Source organism: Eschrichtius robustus, chromosome 1 (assembly GCF_028021215.1).
Source record: "Eschrichtius robustus isolate mEscRob2 chromosome 1, mEscRob2.pri, whole genome shotgun sequence".
Taxonomy (NCBI): Eukaryota; Metazoa; Chordata; class Mammalia; order Artiodactyla; family Eschrichtiidae; genus Eschrichtius; species Eschrichtius robustus.
Genome location: NC_090824.1, coordinates 29,158,758 through 29,179,460, shown reverse-complemented (window position 1 = coordinate 29,179,460; position 20,703 = coordinate 29,158,758). Strand labels below are relative to the sequence as shown.

Sequence of the window (20,703 nt, the reverse complement as noted above, 5' to 3'; positions counted from 1 at the left end):
ATCTGGCTGGAGGGGGAAGGGGCCCACGAGGCTGTGCGGAGGTCCCGTCCCCTGGCGTGGGTGGGAGTTGGGGAGAGGCAGCGGCAGGGACCCCCTCACGGCCGTGGGGTGCTTGTTCTGCAGGCTGCGTCTGGACCGGCACCAGCCTGGGGTGGTGGACGCCCATCCAGGCCAGCGGATCCGGCTGACCTGTCGTGCCGAGGGCTTCCCACCGCCAAGCGTCGAGTGGCAGAGAGATGGGCAGCCCCTCTCTTCCCCCAGGTTCGTTCAGCTCCTTTCCCCTCCCTCCTGGCCGGCCTCCAGCCCCACCCCCACTGGGGGAGGGAGTTGCAGGTGCCCCCTGGTCCTGAGCAGGACCCCAGGGCCCCTTGAGGGTTGGAGCTGTGGCATCAGGCTCCTCGGGCAGACCGCATTTGGGTCTCTGGGCCTTTCCGGAGTGTGGTTAGCGGACAGAAGTAAGGGCCCGCTAACAGAGGTGACAGCTGAGCGAGGAAACGAAGGCGGACACACTTCTGGCTGTAATCACAAGGGCGCACGTTTATTGAGCCCGTTCCGAGGTGAGGCTTTTCTCCTCCTTATGACCTGCAGAGGAGCCCCAATAGGTGGGTGCTATTTTACCCCATTTGACACGCACAAGCTGAACACCACACAGCTCCTAAGTGGCTGAACCAGGACTGAGCCTAGTAAACAAGTGTAGCAAAAACTAGAAACCCAAACCAGAATTATTTTGTATCAGAAAACTTGACTTATTGCCAGGCTCTAAAGTCAGGCGTCTTTAAGTAAAGGAGAGTGCCAGCTGCTGGAGGGCCTGAGGGCCTGAGGCCGACTGGCCCTTGGTCAGATCCCACTGACAGCAGGGGCAGCTCAGCCTCTCACCAGGGGAGGGAAGATCCTGCCCCTCCCGCCCCCTGCCGGGCGCCTTGGGGTGGGGACGCCTAATTGTGCTTGGCCCCCAGACACCAGCTGCAGTCCGACGGCTCCCTGGTCATCAGCCGCGTGGCTGTGGAAGATGGAGGCTTCTATACCTGTGTTGCAGTCAACGGGCAGGACCGAGATCAGCGCTGGGTCCAGCTCAGAGTTCTGGGTAAGGCGGCAGTCCCGAGCGGGAGGGTGAGCGTGGCCGGCGGCCTCTGAGGTCAGGTGGGGCAGGATGGGCATGGTGGCTGACAGTGCCCCCTCCTTGGGCCCAGGGGAGCTGACAATCACAGGGCTGCCCTCTACGGTGATGGTGCCAGAAGGTGACACGGCCAGGCTGCTGTGTGCGGTGGCGGGCGAAAGCGTGAACATCAGATGGTCCAGGTAAGGCTCTGCTCCAGGCAGGCCTGGCCCTCGGGCCCTCGTACCTGAGGTGGTACAGCCCAGACAGAGGGGGTCCACCTTCCTGTAGGATGCTGCGGTCACCACCGCCCCCACCCCTCATTCTTCCACTCCTGCCTCCCGGCCTGGTGCCAGGGAAGGGGCCACGGCGCCCTTATCCCGACACACGGAAGCCCCCTGGGACTGCTCTTTTCTGTTGGTTGGGCTACCCCGGGTTTCTCAACCTCGGCACTATTGAGATTTTGGGCTGACACGTTCGTCTGTTGGGGTGCGCTGGAGGACGCCTAGCAGCGTCCAGGCCATCCACCCGCCAGATGCCAGCGGCACTCTCTCCCAAGTCATGGCAATAAAAAGTCTCCAGATGTTGCCAAATGTCTCCTGGGTGACAGAATCTCCACTGGCATTGAGAAACCCTGGGCTGCACACAGCTTTGAGGACTTCAGTGGTCTTTTACCCCAAATCTGTTGGTCTTTCATTCATTCAGCGGTTTTTTGCCCACTTCCTCCTTGCACTATGTCAGGACTAGGCTAGGCTCTGGGGATCCTGGGGTAATCTGAGCCCCCCAGAAACTCCCAGGCAGGAGATGGCCCAGTGTCCCCCAGGCTCCAGAGGTTTGCCCTAAGTGCGTCTGTGCGCAGTGGGGTGAGGCTGTCTCCTGTCTGGGAGAATGGATGAAGGGAAGGATGTTCTTGGTCAAGCCTCAAGGGTGAGTACTGGAGCGACAATGCCGGGATGGGAATGGGCCCGCACACTGGCAGGAACGGTGAGGGTCACAGAGGTCGGCTGCCTCTCTTTGGCCTTGATGCCAGGGAAGGTGGTGGGAGCCTCTGCAGGCTTCTCAGCTGGTGCTCTCAGCCGGCCCTGCCCTGATCAGCTGTGGCTGTGATTATCCTATCAGGCCTGGATCTTGCCAGCAGCAAACATGCTCAGGACACCCCTCTTCAAAACAAACAAACATATAAACACACCCTCCTCTGACCCAGTGTTTCCCTGCAGTGGGGTCCTATATCGCGTCCCCTTCATGCACGGCTGTTTACATTGTCTCGGTCTGCTCATCTCCCTGCTGGCAGCTCAGCCCTTGCCCCAGGACCTCTCCTCCACCCCTGCACTCCCATGCCAGGGACACTGCCCTGACCGAGGTCACCAGTACCTCCCTGTTCCTCAGTCCTTGAGCAGACTCTGTCCCACATGACCTGCAGTCTCCTTCCTGCTTCTCCGGCTACTGCTTCTGTTTTCCTGGCCCGCTCATCGCATCCCTCTCCCTGAGAGGCTGGTGTACCTTGAGGTCTGTCCTTGGTCGTCGGTCCTCGGCTTTTCTCTAACTTCACCTTGGGTAGTGCTGTAGACATGAAGTTTCCAGAACCATCAGTGCTGACACTCTATCTGGGTCCAGACCTCAAATCTGATGCCTCCTGGTGTCTCACAGCACCCGAAATGCGAAATGGGGGAAAATAACCTCACCATTCACCCCTCATCCTGCCCTGGATCTCCCCACAGTGGGAGGGCACCACCACTGCCCAGTAACCAAGCTAGGAACCTGCTACCCTTGATCTCTTCTTCTCCCCCACCTCCCACCTCTGACCCTCACCCAGGTCCCTTTGCTTTACTGTCTGCCTCGTCAACCTGTGTGCACACCTGCGGCAGCCACTCACCTGGCCTCTGCCCTCGGGCTTGTCCTTGCCCCACGCTGCGGTTGGTGATCCTTTCCAAGCACACGTGGTGTCGTCAGTCCTGCTCAGCTCACACCCCTCGCTCACCCCCAGGATCCGGTCCAGACTCCTGACCAGAGCCGTGCGCACTTCCTCCCACGCCCACTCTCCTCGCTCCGGCCGTGGCCTTCCTGCAAACCCCCGAGTCCCCGTGTCCTCCCTGTCAGCCAGCTGCTCCTCCTCACCCTCAGGTCAGGCCTCGGCCAGCTGTCCTCCTCAGGGATGGCTCCCCTACCACCCGCACCCTGCCCCACCTCCCTGGAGGCAGGGGTGCTCGTGTCCTTCATCCCGCTGCTTAGAGGACCTCTGTTGACGAGGAGGGAGAGTGAGAGATCTGTGGGGATAAGGGGCAGATCTGGGATGTCCTGGGACAAGGGGCAGATCTGGGATGTCCTGGGACAAGGGGCAGATCTGGGATGTCCTGGGACAAGGGGCAGATCTGCAGTCACTTAGGTCAGCTGGTGTGAGTCCACCTCACTTCCGAGGTATTTTGCTTCGGCGTCGCTGGTCTATCACCTTGGTTCCAGACCCATCCCTTCCTTAAGGTGAGGGGCTGCGAAGAGGGAGTCGTTGGCTCTGGAGTGGCCTTGGATTACCTCCCCCCCTGGCCCTGGGAGGCCTGGCACAGCTTCCCAGGGCCTGAAGACGAGGGCCTGGACAGCTCTCTCAGCGTCCTCTCCCCTCCAGGAACGGGCTGCCGGTGCGGGCCGACGGCCACCGTGTCCACCAGTCCCCGGATGGCACACTGCTGATCCACAACCTGCGGGCCAGGGACGAGGGCTCCTACACGTGCAGCGCCTACCGTGGAAGCCAGGCGGTCAGCCGCAGCACCGAGGTGAAGGTGGTCCCGCCAGGTAAGGAAGGCCTATCCCAGGCATCTGCTTGTCCTTGAGAGCTGGCTGCCTGCTGCAGAATGCGGAGGGGGCAGGCTCTGCAGTCCAAGGGACTCAACTCCAAATCCTGCCTCACCTTGCCAGTTCCTGGTAGTGTGACTTGGAGCAGGCCAGTTGTCATGGGGCTCGAAACAGCCCTGGGAGAGAACTGCCAGGGCCTTTCCATGCTGGTCAGCCTGGACGGCCAGGCCTGGCTGCCTCCTGTCTGTGGGGCTGAGGCTGGAATTGGCTAGGCTAGAGGTTGAAGTCTGGTAGAAATGTTGCTTAGTGAGCGGGACTGACAGTGGGCTTCCAGTCTGTGAGCTCCTTAAGCCAGCGACTGGGACGCACGTCCCAGGGCCCAGCGCGATGCTTGGCATCACCAGGTGCTCAGAGACTCAGTGACGGAGTACATGCTTGCATGAAGGCATTGCCTTGGCCAAAGCACCGTCCTGCAGGGGCCACTTTTCACCTCTGTCCTGCCCAGCAAGTAGATCTTTGTTTGTGTATTTACCAAACTTACGAGACTTGAGACAGGCCAGAAGGCAGATTTATGTGAGAAGGAGAGCTGTCAGGAGGATCCAGATGGGCATGTTTGTGATTAGCTATAGACATGGCTACCTGGGAAGCTAAACTGTAATCAGAAATTTGGTTGATGCTGAAGTTTGGTGGGGCTCCTGATGTGGTGTGACGTGACTGCCTTCCTGGATAGGACACTATGGCCTCAGTCCAGCTACCATTCTCCCACCCCGTTAGATGAGCGTTGCTAATCTTTTTTTTTTTTTGTGGGCAGCGAGGGGGTGAGAGAAGCTATCTCCCTCCCTCCTTTAACAGTGTTCGTTCCATCGATTAGGCTGCATGTTATCTGCTATCACCCATTTAAGCTTTTTGTAGCATTTCACTGGTTGAGGCTGTCTCACTGTGCCCTGTTCGTGGTTTGGTGGCATGTTGGAACTGCAGTGTTTGAGTCAGGGTGGGGGGCCTTGAGCTAGTCACACTCTGGTGTAAGGGATACTGTGAAGACCTCTCAAGCTTTTTGCCTAAAAGTTTAGGGTGAGAAACAGAAAATATTGTAGGGTTAAAACACAGGGGGGGGGGGTCACTCACACTTTTGTAAGTGAGTGGGAATGCTATGGGGCAAAACAGTTACATGCTTACATTCTAGCCATGGTTACTGTGTGCCCCAGGTGCTATTATTATCTCCACTTCAGATAAGAAAACTGAGACACAGAGAGCTTAAGTAATATTAATTTGCCCAGAGACCCCCGGCTAGAAGTGGCAGAGCCAGGATGGCGCCCAGGCAACCAGCGTGCTTCACCAGCAAGCCCAGCACCTCCTCACCCCTGGCCGTGATGGGTCCAAGGGCTGCAATGGCTGAGATAAAGTTGATACCAAAGTTATGATTTTTAAGAATAGGCATAGATGGCTTGCTCTTTACGTAAATGTAAGTAGTTCGTACTCTTGTATTATCGATAAACCAAGCCTTTATACAGCCGTCCACTTGTTAGGTATGGTCTTTTAGTTGTATTTTGGGAGGGAGCAGGGGAGAGGGCATGGAGTAGGCCGTCCCCAGCCCCATGAGGTGACTTTAGGGAGGTGCTGCTCAGGCCTAAGCCAAGCTGAGTCATAAGAGCCCCTTCCAGAAAGAAAAGGCCCCTTCAGTGCTAAGATGAAGCAGCAGGATGAAACTCTCACAGGGATTTATAAGATACCGAAGCTTCCAGTAAATTCAGAGGGGAGGCAACCAGCGCTTTGTGCTCGAGGTAGTATCAGTGCCACAGTTCACAGCCTGTCCTCCTGTCACCTTGCCTAATACGCTTTGCTGTCTCTGGGGGAAGTGGAAAAATTGGAAAGATGGGGAACTAAGTGACTAAGCCGGGGCTATTGAAGGCACAAAACTTTTGAGGTAGGAGGAAACCAGCAGTGAAAGAGAAAACACAGCCTTTGCCGACTCAAAATTGTGCTTAGGGCTGACCCTGCTCTCTCTTCTGCCCCATCCAGAGGCTGCAACAGTGTCGTCCAGCTCTTCAGGTCTCAATGGTCAGGGCAGGGGGTTGGTTAACTTCCAGAGATGTTTAATCATCCAGGCAGTCAATATTTGGGAGTCTGTGACGGGCTGTGCGCTGGGCGGAAGCTGCAAAAGAATGGGAGGACCACTGCGTGCTGAAGTGAGGCCAGTGACAGTGGAAACTGTGAGCCCTCCCATAGCTGTACATACAGGTGTCACAAGGTTACAGAGTGACAGCACTTTCCTTTCAGGGAAATGAAATGAAATGAAATGGTAGGTGAGAGTTCTCAGCCTACACAGAGCTTTCTTACCACACTCTCTCCCCCGCTGTCTCGCAGCACTGGCCACCACACCGAGGGACCCCAGCAGGGAGTGCATCGACCAGCCGGAGCTGGCCAACTGTGATTTGATCCTGCAGGCCCAGCTCTGCGGCAATGAGTACTACTCCAGCTTCTGCTGTGCCAGCTGTTCCCGTGTCTGGCCTCCCGCTCAGCCCATCTGGCAGCAAGGATACAACTCATAGGGCTGGGAGAAGGGAAGACAGGCTCTCGGTCTCCCCTGTCTGGCCGGCAAAGGGAGTCCTCCGGAGACACTGGCCTCTTCAAAGCTGCTCCAGCTGTAGAGCACCAGCGGCAGCCTCCCTCTGTAGTCCCAGCAGTGTTTGCTTCTCTGACGTACCACACGCGCCTGCTGAGTTGTCAAGAAGAAGCATCTATTTGGATAAGGACACCCTTCACTTTACAACTTCCCTCTATAATTTGTTACACAGGATCAGTTCACTGTGTTTTAAAGGAAGCTACCAGGGTTCTCACTTCATTTAAAGCTGTGTGGGGAGGTGTGTAATGATCTCAAAGTGTATCTTCTACGGGAACACTAACTCCTGTTGTGTCAGGGAAGCATTCTTTGCTAGAACTAGGTCTCATCTGGGGTCCAAACAGTGGTTCATTGCTCTAGTCTCTCTCGCCCTTCTAGGTAGTATAGCAACCAGCTTCAAATCCCGTCTGTGCGTACGGTTAACAGCTTGATGTTTGTGAAAACCGTCGACAAAGTGGAATATAAATGAAAGGCTCAGTATAGGGATTTGGGATGAAAGAGCAGCCACTGCATCATTATCTGAGTACGAGAGAACTAGAAAAGCTCCTTCCTTTCATCAAGAGGCTGGAGCCCTCCTCCCGAGGCGGACATGCAAAGCCAAGCCGTGAGGCTCGTCTCACACCTGCATGGAGCAGGTGGGCCTGTTCGGTGCAGTGACCAACAAGGAGCCTCTCCTCCTCAAGCCGGAATCTGTGATGCAAAATACTTGCTGCCAGATAAAAACCAGACTGTTGGGCTTCGCTGGTGGTGCAGTGGTTAAGGATCCGCCTGCCAATGCAGCGGACGCGGGTCTGAGCCCTGGTCCGGGAAGAAGATCCCACATGCCGCAGAGCAACTAAGCCCACGAGCCACAACAACTACTGAAGCCCATGCGCCTAGAGCCCGTGCTCCGCAACAAGAGAAGCCACCGCAACGAGAAGCCCGCGCACCGCAACGAAGAGTAGCCCCTGCTTGCTGCAACTAGAGAAAGCCTGCGTTGTAGCAACAAAGATCCAACTCAGCCAAAAATAATTAAATAAAACAAAAACAGACTATTATAAAAAACAGCACCAGCAGGATGGTGGGGGGAACCAATGGAGGGGAGGGCGATGTAATACAGGGAAGTGGTTTCAGAAATGGTTTGAGTTGGAAGAGGTCATTCTTCCTCTCTTGGAGCCACTTAATTAATTCCTTGCTGCTAAATCAAGAGGCCTGGTTTCAGTGAGTTTCCGAGTTTCTTTCCACTTTAACCTTCTACACATCCTCCAGAGGACTGGCTGGGCCTAGTAACAGAGGTTATTCTGGGACACAAGAAGGACAGGCATTACAGGGAAAGGTGACTTTTTTATTACCAACACACTGGCTGGAAAAGACAAACAGCTGCATCATGGGTGAGTGATACTTCTTGGTCTACCTCTCTTTCAACAAAAGAAATGTGGCGGCACAGGTCTTTTTTCCTTTTCATTTTAAAAAAATATTGAGGTGCATCCCTTTCCCTAACCATAGCTGGTTTTGCTGTAGAAATTGGAAAATAAGGGCTACTTTCTTGGACTCCCCTGTTCTTTAGTTAAACTAGTATTTGGCATATTTGTGACACACTTCAGAAGGTAAGTTTGAGGTTAGCTAGCTCTTCTTGGAACTAGTCATAGAGTAGTGGGGTAAGGTTAGAGGTGAGAGTAAAACTCAATCTAGACCAGTGGTTCTCAACCCTCTTCCATACTGGGAGCTTTTTAAAAAACTGAACCTGGGGTTCTACTCCCCAGAGATTTTTGATTTAATTGGTCTGGAGTATGGGCCAGGCATGAGGATTTTAAAATCTCCCAGATGATTCTAAAATGTATTCAAAGTTGGAAATCACTGCTCCAGCCTAACTTCTCAGAATGTGAATCTTGTTAAAATGCAGATTCTGATTACTAGGTCTGGGGTCGGCTGAGGTTCTGTATCTCTAACCAGCTGCCAGGTTGAAGTCTGCACTTTGAGCAAGAAGAATCTGACATCAGAGAGAGATGTGCTTAGGAACAACCAAAGCCTAAAGTGTGGATACAAATATGAATTTTAAGAATATACTAGTCCCAGTGAAAGATTTTTCTAGCCATCAACCTAGAGATCTGTGGCAGCAGTAGAATGGAGAGAGGACAAGACCAAAAAGAACCAAAACTCACTTGCTAATAGAAAAGGGGAAAGAACAGCCCTTCATGGCCAAAAGCTTCTACCACGAACATTTATTTCTGTTAAAGCAGATTATAAATTCTCATCAGTACAAATATATATAACTTACATTTGATTGTAAGGCCAACGTTCAAAAGTAAAAATGAGATGGGATCTCATGTTGTTACCAGAGGTCAAGTGGCTGCAACTGGCAAATGGGATGTTCTGCTCACCGCGAGGGAGAGGGATGGACACACACACACCCACACGCACACGCAGTGCTAATAAAACTAGAACCTCCATCCCCACAAAACTCGTGGGAACAAAACCTACTTAAAGGACAAAGCAAAACCACCAAGACCTACCTACATGACAAACCAACACGGTAACCTGTGTTCCTGTCTATGGATATGATTATGTCATTGTCACCTTAGTGTTAAAACAAAGTAAAGGATTAACATAAGGAAACTGCAGCAATATATAGAAGAAAATACATATTCTCTATTTAGATTGATTCCATTAAAATAATGACATTAGAATTTCTTTATAGGTTTAAAACCAGGACAATACTGCTCGCTCTTTAAAACTACTACCTAGTTGACTATATTGGTCATAAGCATGATTGTTGTTGCAATGTGCTACTTACAGTAAATGATACCAAGTAAGCTAGGGATCCCGTCTGCAACTTCCAACCCTTCCTCTTTTTACTTCAATAGGCATAATGATAAATCAATCTTATGTACACTTTCTTACAGCTAACCCTTTACCTTTGGCAAGATTACTTACAACTCATACAACTTTTTAATAGTGAGAACTATTTAAAATATTCTAAATGCATAAAAATAAAGATTTTGGCTTTTTAATATTTATAGTATTTATTCTTACTCAAAATGGAAGCTCAACTTTACCCCTAAAATATAGCTCTGCTGGGCGGCTCCTGATGTGCCCTCCTGGGAATTCTGGCAGCACAGCCTGCCTCTTGTCCCCAGCCCAAGCACAGGCCACCCTGTTTTTGATCTTTAAGACAGGCCAGTACTGAGAGAGGAGGCAGGTGAATGGCCTGAAAAACAAAGGGAGATCGTTTTGCTTCCCGTTGTGTTTTATATTCCAGTAAATGTGCTTTGAATACAGGTTCCTGTTCAGATACTTCTGCCTCTCTGTTGCCAGAGATTTGTGAGGGGCTGAGGGAGGAAGAGGGGGGCAGAGGGTAACATTTCCTTAACTTCTTTAGTCTAACTGCAAGACAGCTCTTCTCTAGGAATGGTTTTCTCCACTTTTTTCAATCAATCACCCCTTCAGCACTCTATGCCTGGACATGCTCCTGGGGACCTTTGGGATTAGTGAAAAGCGTACTGGTTGGGAACACAAAGTCCCCTTTGCTCCTCTGACCTCCACCCTCCGCCCTTGCCTAAGTACAGACAAAATACGTAAACCATAAGGACTGCTTAAAGTTCAATTTCAAAAGTCTTCTGTAAGTCACTGGAGAAAGGGTTGGTGGGGGAGGGGTTAGTACGCTGCTTGGACTTGCTTTCTAATGCGGCCCACTGGGCTTCGAAAGGATCCACTGGGCAGGTGCCTGCAGGAACCTCTGTGTGCTTGTCTCCTGAGGCCAACCTGCCATCGTCTACACCATTGAAAGCTGCAGAACCGTTGAGGTGCTGAGCAGGAGGCTTAAAGAAGGGGCTGGCAGTAGCACTGCTTGTCTCGTACTGAGGGAATGTCTGCTGCTTGACCAGGTTGGGAGACTGATGGGGTTGGGTAGCCTGAGGGTGGCCTGCAGTGCCAAACACGTTGGCAACCATCTGGGAGGGAGTGATGCCCACCACAGGCACATTGGGGGCTGGATAGGTCATCCCGTTAGCCACAGGATAGGACTGGGCAGGGACAAAGGCTGGCTGCAGGGGTAGGACCACACCCACTGGCACAGGCTGAGAGGTAAGGAATGCATTTCCTTGGAAAGGTGGCGCTGGCTGGGAGATGGCACTGGGTGGAGGAGGTTGGAGAACTGGCTGCAGAGGGGCAGCTGAGGCCTGGGGCTGCTGAGCCCGGACGCACTTGGACACCTCTTCCAACCAGCGGTCGGCCTCAGAGGGAGTGCGTCTGTGACCAGCCTGGAAGAGACCTGGAGAGACAGCACCAGAAGATTGACCCCACTCGGTCCCTGGAACCAACGAGAGGAAGAGAGGAGAGAATCAGAATTATTAGGGGCTTCTTTCTTCACCGGATTATCTTGGCTATTTGAATGAGCCTAACGTGGAACAAGCCCCTCAGTGGGATATTCTGTGGTTTTGATAGGTGGGAGGACAGTCTCTATTACCAGGTTTTGTGGTAGGACAGGGAGAACCCATGAGACCATGTGGCTATCTCAGCCACACTGAGGAGCTGCAAGATACGGCTCAACTGCATCGAACCAAGGCTGCTGGCTGGCATCAGAACCCATCCCCACCGTTGCTGTGGCTTGCACATACTCTAAAGGGCCCGAGGTAATTTACCTTCTGCTCTAACAGAATGAAAAGAAAATAACCAGCGACTTGGTGCTGTACTTTGTGGCCCCTTCCTGGCTTCCAGACATATGTTGTCTTCCTGGTGAACTGCCTTTAATATTACTAAAATTTTTTTTTGTTAATAAATGTTCATTATAGAAAAACTAGAAAGTATAGAAAAGCAAATATAAGGTGCTTCTTGTAGCCTTTTTTGTAGGCCGGCCATTGTAAGAGGCAGAGTCGTCTCTTCCTACAGGCATGGCCACGGATCCACATCCAGGGATAGGCTCTCTTGAGGTAGGGCCCAGGAATCTGGATATTATGAAGCTCTATGGGTGGTTCTATAGTCCTAAGAACTATCAACCTAACCTCTTTAGTTCCTCTCTGACACCATCCTTTCCTTTTTCTTTCTTTTTTCTTTTTTTAACTGGAGTATTGTTGCTTTACACTGCTGTGTCATTTTCTGCTGTACAGCAAAGTGAATCAGCCATACGTATACATATATCCCCTCTTTTTTGGACTTCCTTCCCGTTTAGGTCACCACAGAGCACTGAGTAGAGTTCCCTGTGCTATACGGTAGGTTCTCATTAGTTACCGATTTTATACATAGTGGTATATATGTGTCAATCCCGATCTCCCCATTCATCCCCTTGCCCCCTTGGTATCCATATGTTTGTTCTCTATGTCTGTGACACCATCCTTTCTTAATAGTAGTTTATTTCCAAGAGGGATCATACTTTTCCTAAAAGGACTCCTCCCTGGTTCCCACTCAGCTAAATGGCTGATTTTTGAACAAGGGTCACTTATCTGATCCCAGAATCCTCACCACCATCTGTGGTCACCTTACCCGAATGTGTGGCTGCAATTCCCTTGTTAGCAGCGTCAGGGGCATAGGCCCAAGGGTTGGTTTCACGCACAGGCATTGCTACGGGTGCTAGAGCAGTATGGGCTGGCTTAGCAGCAAGCACATGGAAGGCTGAGTCAGTGCCATTAGCTACAATGGGAGCAGACAACACCAATGGAGTTAAATTCATGCAGGGTGTACAGGCGGCCCCTTGGAGCTGGGTAAGTCAGGCCAATGTGCAATACTGATGGAACAGATAAGACAGAAAAGTTGGTGTTGGGATAACCATGCCATTTGCAATGGATACACAAACCTTTTGGCAAAGAGGGAATTAGAGGCTGTAATTAAAATGGGTGTACTGATAAAGTTATATGACTCTTTTAGGAAAATAAGTGTATGGAGAGAGAGGAAGACTAGAAAAACAATTTCAAATTAAGTTGAACAGAGCTGCTTTGTATTACAAGCAGGAAAAAATCTAACTATTCTAAGATACAGCTTAGCCTTTGGCATAATGATATAGATAAAGTATTTTCTTCTCCTACCACTATTCCAAAAGATCAAATTACGCCAACAATAACAACAGTGGTTCAATACAATAATTCCTTATTATGTGCTAGGCACTATGCTAATAGTACTTTAGTGTGCATCATCTCAATTAATTCTCTCAAAACCCCCATATTACAGATGAGAAAAATCAAACTTGGCATATGTTTTCATATGCTTAATAATTTTTTAATTTGCTACAGAATTAATTTCATCTTTTTTAAAGGTTTTTTTCCCCTCAGTAATGTTTGTGATATCTCAAGGCACCTACTATTCTTTCCTGTCTCCCTTTATTAAAATCTCCTAACCCTTGCTCCTTTACTCCAGACATCTATTCCATCACTTTCTATTCCTTAGCCTAGCTCTCTATATTTCGTATGGAACAGACAAGCAGGCACCTTCTCCTGCCCTACACCAATCAGTCCCTCTTTAGGACTCAGCGACTATGCTTATGGCATTGGTATGATCTACCCAGGGCTTGCCTAAAAGACTAGCTTATCCACACACTGAGAGTCCCTTAAAGGCAGGGAAAGGACTATATTCTATTCAGTTTTGTACACCCACTGCCCTGTAAATAGGCACAGAGTAAGTGGAATGTAACAGGAAGTATATTCAGAAAGACCTGGGTTTAAATCCTGGCTGTGTGATTTGGGCAATTTACTTAACCTCTCTGAGCCTCATTTTCCTTACCTGTGATGCCTACCTTAAAGGGTTGTTGTGAGGATTAAATGAGATGAAAAAAATGCATGAGTCCTTACCATGATGTATGTGGCAGACACTGTGCTAAGTGCCCAATAAATTGTGCCTATTATTATTGGTAGTATAAATATTTGTTAGATGAAATGAAAAGCCACTTGGTGCACATGACTATTAAGGTTTTTTGTTTTTTTTTTAAAAGAGACTCCCTCCTAGAGGAAAAGCATGCTGTAGCTTTTCAATAAGAGCAGGCAAAAAAAGTCTCCACAACAAAACTTTTTCTGAGCTCTCTCCCAAAAGAAATGAAGAAAGATCAATTACAGGAGCTCAAATTCTAAAAGTCTGTAATTTAAGTTATACAGACTCTTTGCTGACCTTTGAGTCAATACCAACTATTAATTCAGTATCTCTGAAAACAACAACTTTTACTAATTCTTCAGTGCCACAAAGGCTAATTTTAGGATACTTGTTATGGAAAATGAAATGAACTGAAGAGCTCAGAAGAAGTACCTTTTTCTTTATGGGCCTCTTGTGACAGGGTAGAGACTAGATGAGTCCAGTCTTGGCACCACTGATATTTTGGGCCAGATTGTTCTTTGTTGTGAGGGTGGCTATTGTGTACACACACAAGGATGTTTACTGCCATCCCCGGCCTCTACCAGGATGTCAACAGTAAGCACCTGCTACCACATTGCGAAACCCAAAAAATGTCTCCAGATAATGGATACCGAATTTTCCCTGAGGGGTCAAAATCACCCCAGGTTGAGAACCACAGTGCTAAAGAAAGCATAAGGCTAGAACCAACTCTGATGACTGCTTTTTCTGGAGAACTGGCTGGATACTCTGACTCTTAACAGTTAAGTAGCAAATAAAGCAGTGGGTTGGGACTATAGATGCTCCTGATAGAATGGGATGAAAGATGGGTAGGTACGTGCAAAATGACAAATGCAGACATCTCAGGAAACAGGAAGGGGAACAAAGCACAAAGACACTGTCAAATAGGGAAATTTAACGATTCTGAGATAATATCAAACAGGGAATTAGTGGGTATGACCAGGTCTTGGGAAGCTCAGAATGCCAACTTACAGTTAGTGAGCAGTGTCATAAAAGTACTAGTTTCAAAGAGAACAGGTGAGCAGGCTAAGTGGGGACCAACCTTGAAAGGCAGGAGACTGTGGTGCCACCACTGTCACTGGTTTGGTCATTGGGGCGGATGAAAAGGGATCCTCGGAGGGTGTGCTGAAGGCATTGGTGATCTGTGAGCACAGGGAGCTGATACTCTCCGCTTCCCCTTCTACCTCTGGCACTGCAAGACAAACAGAAGATGGCTCCAGACAGAAAAACGGAACAATCCTGAAACAGAACAGTATCACACAAGGTGGCATTTTACACTGAATCTTTTATTGGTGGAAGGAAAAGACTCAACTGTCAGGTGGGGATATAAAAGCAGCTTCAAAAAATTTCCTGACCACTATTCACTGGCTTTTCACATGAGAAGGTATAAAATGATAACAATTCCTGTACTAAGGTCTATCTTCCTCCCTTGCAAATCCTCAGATTTCCTTATTTCCTCTCCTGTGTGACACTGTTGAGAACTTGCTGTTCTCTTTTTGTGCCAAGATGTTCAGTCAGTAAAATCTTTCTGGAAGACATCTACAACCTGTTTGTCTTCCGACCAGGTCCCAAGGCTGTGGTCTGAGCTAAGTTCTGCAACCCTCCAGTGACTCTTGTCAAAAAATGGGTTTAAGTCAGGGGCACCAGTGGGTGCTCAGTCCTTTTCTCTGTAATAAACTACGACAATGTCATCACTCTCATTTTTCTCCGAAGTACCAAGTACCTGAGCTGTGATAACATGAAAAAGTGAACTGAGGTCCAGGACTCCAGAGGCTTTGCTCTTAATATTGACTCTGGGGGGCTTCCCTGGTGGCGCAGTGGTTAAGAATCCACCTGCCAACGCAGGGGACACGGGTTCGAGCCCTGGTCCGGGAAGATCCCACATGCCATGGAGCAACTAAGCCCGTGCGCCACAACTACTGAACCTGCGCTCTAGAGTCCCTGAGCCACAACTACTGAACCCGTGTACCACAACTACTGAAGCCCATGCACCTAGAGCCTGTGCTCTGCCACAAGAGAAGCCACCACAATGAGAAGCCTGCACACTTCAACGAAGAGTAGCCCCCGCTTGCCACAACTAGAGAAAGCTCACAAGCAGCAACGAAGACCCAACACAGCCAAAAATAAATAAACAAAACAAAACAAAAAAAATTGACGCTGGGATACTTCTGTGTCACGGAGGAAGCTAATTATATGTGCTGAACCTCTGTTTCCTCAACTGTGAAAAGAGAATAATCGTTTTTGTTTCCCATCTGCTCCAGCGGGAGACTGAAAATGAGGTACTTGAAGCATCTGGAGTTTCAGTTTTTACAGGAGTTGAGAGGTGGAAAGACCCTCAGTAATCATCTAGTTTAACTGTTCTTTAGGCTGAGTTTTATCCATCAAAGAACTTAACTCTCTGTACTTTTGTACCACCAGCAGTGGGAGTGCCCTATTGAGACAGAGCTTCCTCAGATTCTGTTATAGCACTAACTCAACATGTCTCAGAGTGAAGTAAAATAGTGCCCAATAAAAGCACTGACCAGATCTGACACTTTAGCTCCGGATCTTATGATGAGGATAGAGCTACCAGGGCTGGCTCAGCTGTACACAGGCCACACAAAGGCCTGTGTGGCAGTTCTGAAAGGTAATGAATATGTGTGAGCAATCCCACTGTCTCTGATGAATAACAGATCTTAGATTTATACAGGAGACCCGTTTAGAGTTTCCTCCCTGTGGAGCCAACCAGCCACAAGGACATTGAGAACTTATCCATTTCTTCTGGTACATCTGACAGTAATGCTATTTAACTGGATGTGTTTCCAAAGCCTTTTAAATTAATTCCCTGCTGGGTCCCAAATGGCAGAATAAGAATGGAAACTTGAGACCCTTGATGTTTGGAAGCAGGTACACTTTCATCAGGACAAATCACAAACCTTGTAGCTCAGGCTGGGAATTCCCATCATGGCTCTGTTACCTATTTGTTGAAGAGAAAGGAATGACTCACGTCCCTCTCCATGAATCTCCATTTTCTTCCAATGGGAAATGATACAAGATATGTAACCACCAACCAGCCTCAGAAAGAGGGGGGGGGCTAGTTTGATGGGATCAGTGATTCCACTGGAAGTGATGGTAACGCTTCAGTGCCAGAGCACCCAGTGAGTTAGGTGGATGCTGCATTACCTGCATTTTTTATGGGGAAATCAGTCTTCCTCTGCATAGTGGAAGGCAACTCGTTGATGCGCAGGGATAGTTGGCGTTTAAAGGGTGACATCTTCTGGCTAAGAGCAGGAAATCCTCGGAAAGAGCCTTGGCGAGCAAGTTGTTCAATTGGTGCGTGCCGGCGTGGGATGGCGTGAGGATTGTTCATCTCCAGAGAGGCAGTAGCATCCGAAGTGGGAGAGGTGGGAGAGGATGGGGATGGGGCAGTGTTGCCAGGGGCCACTGATGAACCAACAACTGTCTTATCTGTTTCAGCTCAAGAAAGTCAAGAGAAAGAGGACCTTAGCAATGTCTTCAAATAATTTGAGCTTATACTGCTGAGGAACTCAAAAACTCTTCTAGGTCTTTTTACCCATCCCCTTCACCATGTCTCTTAAAAGACAGGTTAGAAGCGGGGCTCAGATCTCCTATTTTTCAGACAAATAAAACGTTTAGTAATCTACTACATGTCACATGGTATATCTACTAAGACACAAATATTAGATCTTTTATTCCCATGCAGTGATTAAGACTTTGAACAAGATTAAACAAAACAAAACAAAACAAAACTACCTATGAACTCCTAGCATAAGGTCCTTTAAAGAATGATGGTTCACAGTTTTCAATGTTTGTTTGCTTTTTTGTTTGAGGGAGAGGATTTAGGAGTGGCAGAGTCAGAAAGGTCTAAATAAGCATAAGTTTGATTAGATGTTAAAGAATGTCATAAAGCAGACATGGACATTAGGCATTTGTGGCTCATTTGAATAAAAGCATACAGAAGTAAAATTTTAAATTGGAGTAAACATAAATACAAGACTGTTTCCACTGTACCCACTGTGTCCCATTCTGATTGTGGTAAATCTCTACTCCCCTCCCCTCACAATCCTCTGTAGATGCTAGGACTCAACCATTTTGGCAGTTGCTGTGTGTATCAAAAAGTATTCTTTGGTGGTATTAAAGAACATGCATCCAGTCTGAAAATCACTGAAGCATACTAAATAACAGGTATACATACTACATTTTCTAATTAAAATAGCATGGTGTTTTTTTATTCTTTGGTATCCTGGCACAAATGTTTATAAGAAATGAAAAAAACATCACAATCAATAATTTAATTTCAAATAAAAATATGTATCCATTTTTTGGCTTAAAAGTTAGAGCTGTTTGGGTCAGTATTAATGAAGTTACCTAAAATGGCTGGTTTAGAATTGAAAGAATGTAGTAAAAAAATAGCAAAATTATATTAATATATATTTAAACCGAACTGTTTAATTCCAAAATATTCCTTGTTGGTCTCAGCCCTAGTTATACACAAGAATGCAAAGCATTTTCCCTAAGCCCTATCACTCAGTTCTAAAATACACTTGACTCAACTTTAGACAACAGCCTCCTGAGTGACCTGAATGCTTGTACAGGCATTTGTGCTATGCTGCTATGGGTACCTGAAAAAAAAAACACATTCTGCAAAACCACACACTAAAATTAATGGGGCTATGGAAAAAAGGAGGGCCAGCGTCTCAAAATCTGTGGACTTTTTTCACAAAAGCACTAAAACAACAGTAATAATCTAATAAGAGTATCACTGAGAAATTTCTGCCTGCATTTACACCCAGCATCACCATCAGTGGGTCCCCTGCAGCCTAAACCTGGGACTTGTACTTCTTCCTTTAAAATGTAGGTCCTTGATAGCATTTGCTTCTCACAGAGATCAGATGCATCAGAATTTAAAAATCTGTTTGAGGACGCAGGTTTTCCCAATTTTGCTTTTGAATGTCTTTGCAGCTTCTTCAACTGCACTCTCAGCTTCCCCGGTAGTTTAACATAATGGGAAGAGTAAACACTTTGAAGCCACTAAACAAGCCACTCTAAAGGAAAGGACTCTGTTTAAATTTTTAGCTTTGTTTTAAGGTCTTCATATATTGCTAAGAGTTCTCTTTGACTGTGAAAAGCTTGCCCCTGATAGCTTCCAAATATTAACCTGTTGGGAAAAACTGTTTAAATAAACACACATTGCAGTAGAACAGATTGTACCTTTCTCAGCATCTTGGATTTGTTTCATAATCTCCTCTCTTTCTGCTTGCTCAGTGGCTGTCGTGACACGGAATGATCCTTCTCTTGTGAAAGTGGTCCGACTGGCATCGAAAGTAGCAGTCACTCCACATTCCTTCTCCCGCTTCTGCTTACGTTCTAAACAGGCTGCAAAAGCACAGCCCACTGCGTGGCTCAGCCTTTCACCCTGTATGTAACAGAAGGTTTAAAAAACTTTTTTAGAGTTATGGTGTCAAAAATTACACATTAGCTTGGACCACAAAATAAGTCTGTTTCCACACAGGCAAAATGTTAGGAACTCCAGCTTAAAATTAGATTTTAGTATATTAATATGCCAAATTAATCTAAATGAATTATTACCTTAGGTAATGCTTATGATCCTTTATTGTAGTAGGCACTGGGTAAAGCGACCATCGGTAAGCGGTGCTTTCTGAGCAGCCACCAACACTTCCTTATTAGTCAGGTCCCTCTGTCGCTCACGTTAACTCTGGTCACCAGCTTAGAAGACACTGCTCAAGGTTCCAAGCCCTAAGTCTTGACACACAAACCTCTATTTGCCATTTAGGGGAATAGTAGGAATATTTACCAAGCATTTCTAAGAAACCACTGGAAAGGCAGGGCAAATTTCAGAGCTTAAATATACTATCAACATGTCTAGGAAAAAAAGGCGCAAACTTAAAACTTCAGATAAATAAATACAACTGCAGCGATGAGAAGCAATCAGGCAGAGGAAAGCTTAGCCTTCTCAGTCTCCCCTTCTGAATGCTCCTCCCACACCCCATCTGGGCCCTCAGTGCTTGTAGGCTCTCTCCCATAACTTCCCTATCTTCCAGCTCTCTCAAACCCCAACTCTACCTCCCAACCACACACAGGCAAGAGTAAAAGCATGTTTTCACCCACATTTTCTACTTATAAAGGAATTAAACAGATAAACCTGAATTTTTTGTGTGTGGGAGGAGAGGAAAGCTTATGTAAACTAAATATTGTTTTAAAGATCCACTGGATTACCTAGAGTAAATTTAACAAATTCGGTGGGTTACTGTTTACCAGGGTTATCTGTATTTTAAACTATATCCCTAATTGTAGAATAAAAAAGTTAGGGATGATATAATAACTGTTGGCGTCTTTAACAGCGAGAAGAGATATCTGAGAACAGGGAAACCTTTGTGGAGTTTCCAAAGTCATACCATGTAAGCAGCTGCTCCTACATATCGCTCTGAGTAAATAATTTCACTGCATTTTATATGCCAATATCAGATATCATAAGGAGAGGTAAATGTCTGAAATGCTTTTGTCCCTAAGATTTCACATGACTGTAAATTGTAAGATCTCACATGACTGCCAACTGTAAGATCTCACATGACTGCCTATTTAAAGACTGACAGACTCACTCTTTATGAATCTGCATGAGTTTCCATCTAACTTCTTAGTAGGATGATACAAGGGTAGGCATTGAAGGGTGAAATAGGAGAGAGGACCGAAAGAATTTTAGAACCTGTGTGCATTTGAACACAGCTCTATTACAAGGACAGAACTATAGGCCAAGGAAACTTATTATTTCGGCTAGGCCTTATGGCAGAAGTTCTTGAAGTGGAGCAGTTACCATGGGCCAGACCCTATGCTATGAGTGTTTATACTTGTTACCAAATTTAGTCCCCACAACTGTTATCTCCATCTTATAGAAGTGGATACTAAGACTTAGAAAATGTTAAATAACCTGCCCCAAATCCCACAGCTAGTAAGAACCAGAAAGAGGAACAGAACCCATATCTGATTCAGAGCTTGAGCTCCTAATATTTGTTTATACAACTGCTTTTTAAAAAGCTTTTGGTCGGGGGCTTCCCTGGTGGCGCAGTGGTTGAGAATCTGCCTGCCAATGCAGGGGACACGGGTTCGAGCCCTGGTCTGGGAAGATCCCACATGCCGCGGAGCAACTGGGCCCGTGAGCCACAATTACCGAGCCTGTGCTCTGCAACAAGAGAGGCCGCGATAGTGAGAGGCCCGCGCACCGCGATAAAGAGTGGCCCCCGCTTGCCACAACTAGAGAAAGCCCTCGCACAGAAACGAAGACCCAACACAGCCATAAACAAAATAAATAAATTAATTAAAAAAAAAAAAGTTTTTGGTCAATATTAGAGTACGGCCACCACTTCCCTTCAGGTTAAAC

At 47.6% G+C, this 20,703-nt stretch overlaps 2 protein-coding genes across 15 annotated transcripts in view; one reads left to right on the top strand and one right to left on the bottom strand.

The window, feature by feature from the left end:
* PAPLN (papilin, proteoglycan like sulfated glycoprotein) overlaps window positions 1-7,682 on the top strand; it is a 35,410-nt gene extending 27,728 nt beyond the window's left edge. For both annotated transcript variants that reach the window (XM_068543102.1, XM_068543093.1), the window contains 5 exons: window positions 124-261; window positions 957-1,084; window positions 1,191-1,299; window positions 3,714-3,880; window positions 6,245-7,682. In XM_068543102.1, the coding sequence (XP_068399203.1) occupies window positions 124-261; window positions 957-1,084; window positions 1,191-1,299; window positions 3,714-3,880; window positions 6,245-6,429 (727 nt within the window). In that variant the 3' untranslated portion in view covers window positions 6,430-7,682. The remainder of the gene's footprint in view (window positions 1-123; window positions 262-956; window positions 1,085-1,190; window positions 1,300-3,713; window positions 3,881-6,244) is intronic.
* Window positions 7,683-8,686: 1,004 nt separating this feature from the next.
* The window catches only part of NUMB (NUMB endocytic adaptor protein), a 189,265-nt gene continuing 177,248 nt past the window's right edge, over window positions 8,687-20,703 (bottom strand). For 9 of the 13 annotated variants that reach the window (XM_068543116.1, XM_068543194.1, XM_068543125.1 and 6 more), the window contains 5 exons: window positions 18,519-18,723; window positions 16,470-16,763; window positions 14,350-14,499; window positions 11,958-12,104; window positions 8,687-10,788 (listed from right to left, as the gene is read on the bottom strand). In XM_068543116.1, coding sequence (XP_068399217.1) covers window positions 10,073-10,788; window positions 11,958-12,104; window positions 14,350-14,499; window positions 16,470-16,763; window positions 18,519-18,723 — 1,512 coding nt within the window. In that variant the 3' untranslated portion in view covers window positions 8,687-10,072. The remainder of the gene's footprint in view (window positions 10,789-11,957; window positions 12,105-14,349; window positions 14,500-16,469; window positions 16,764-18,518; window positions 18,724-20,703) is intronic. The other 4 variants (XM_068543184.1, XM_068543203.1, XM_068543213.1 and 1 more) reach the window with 2 other exon arrangements.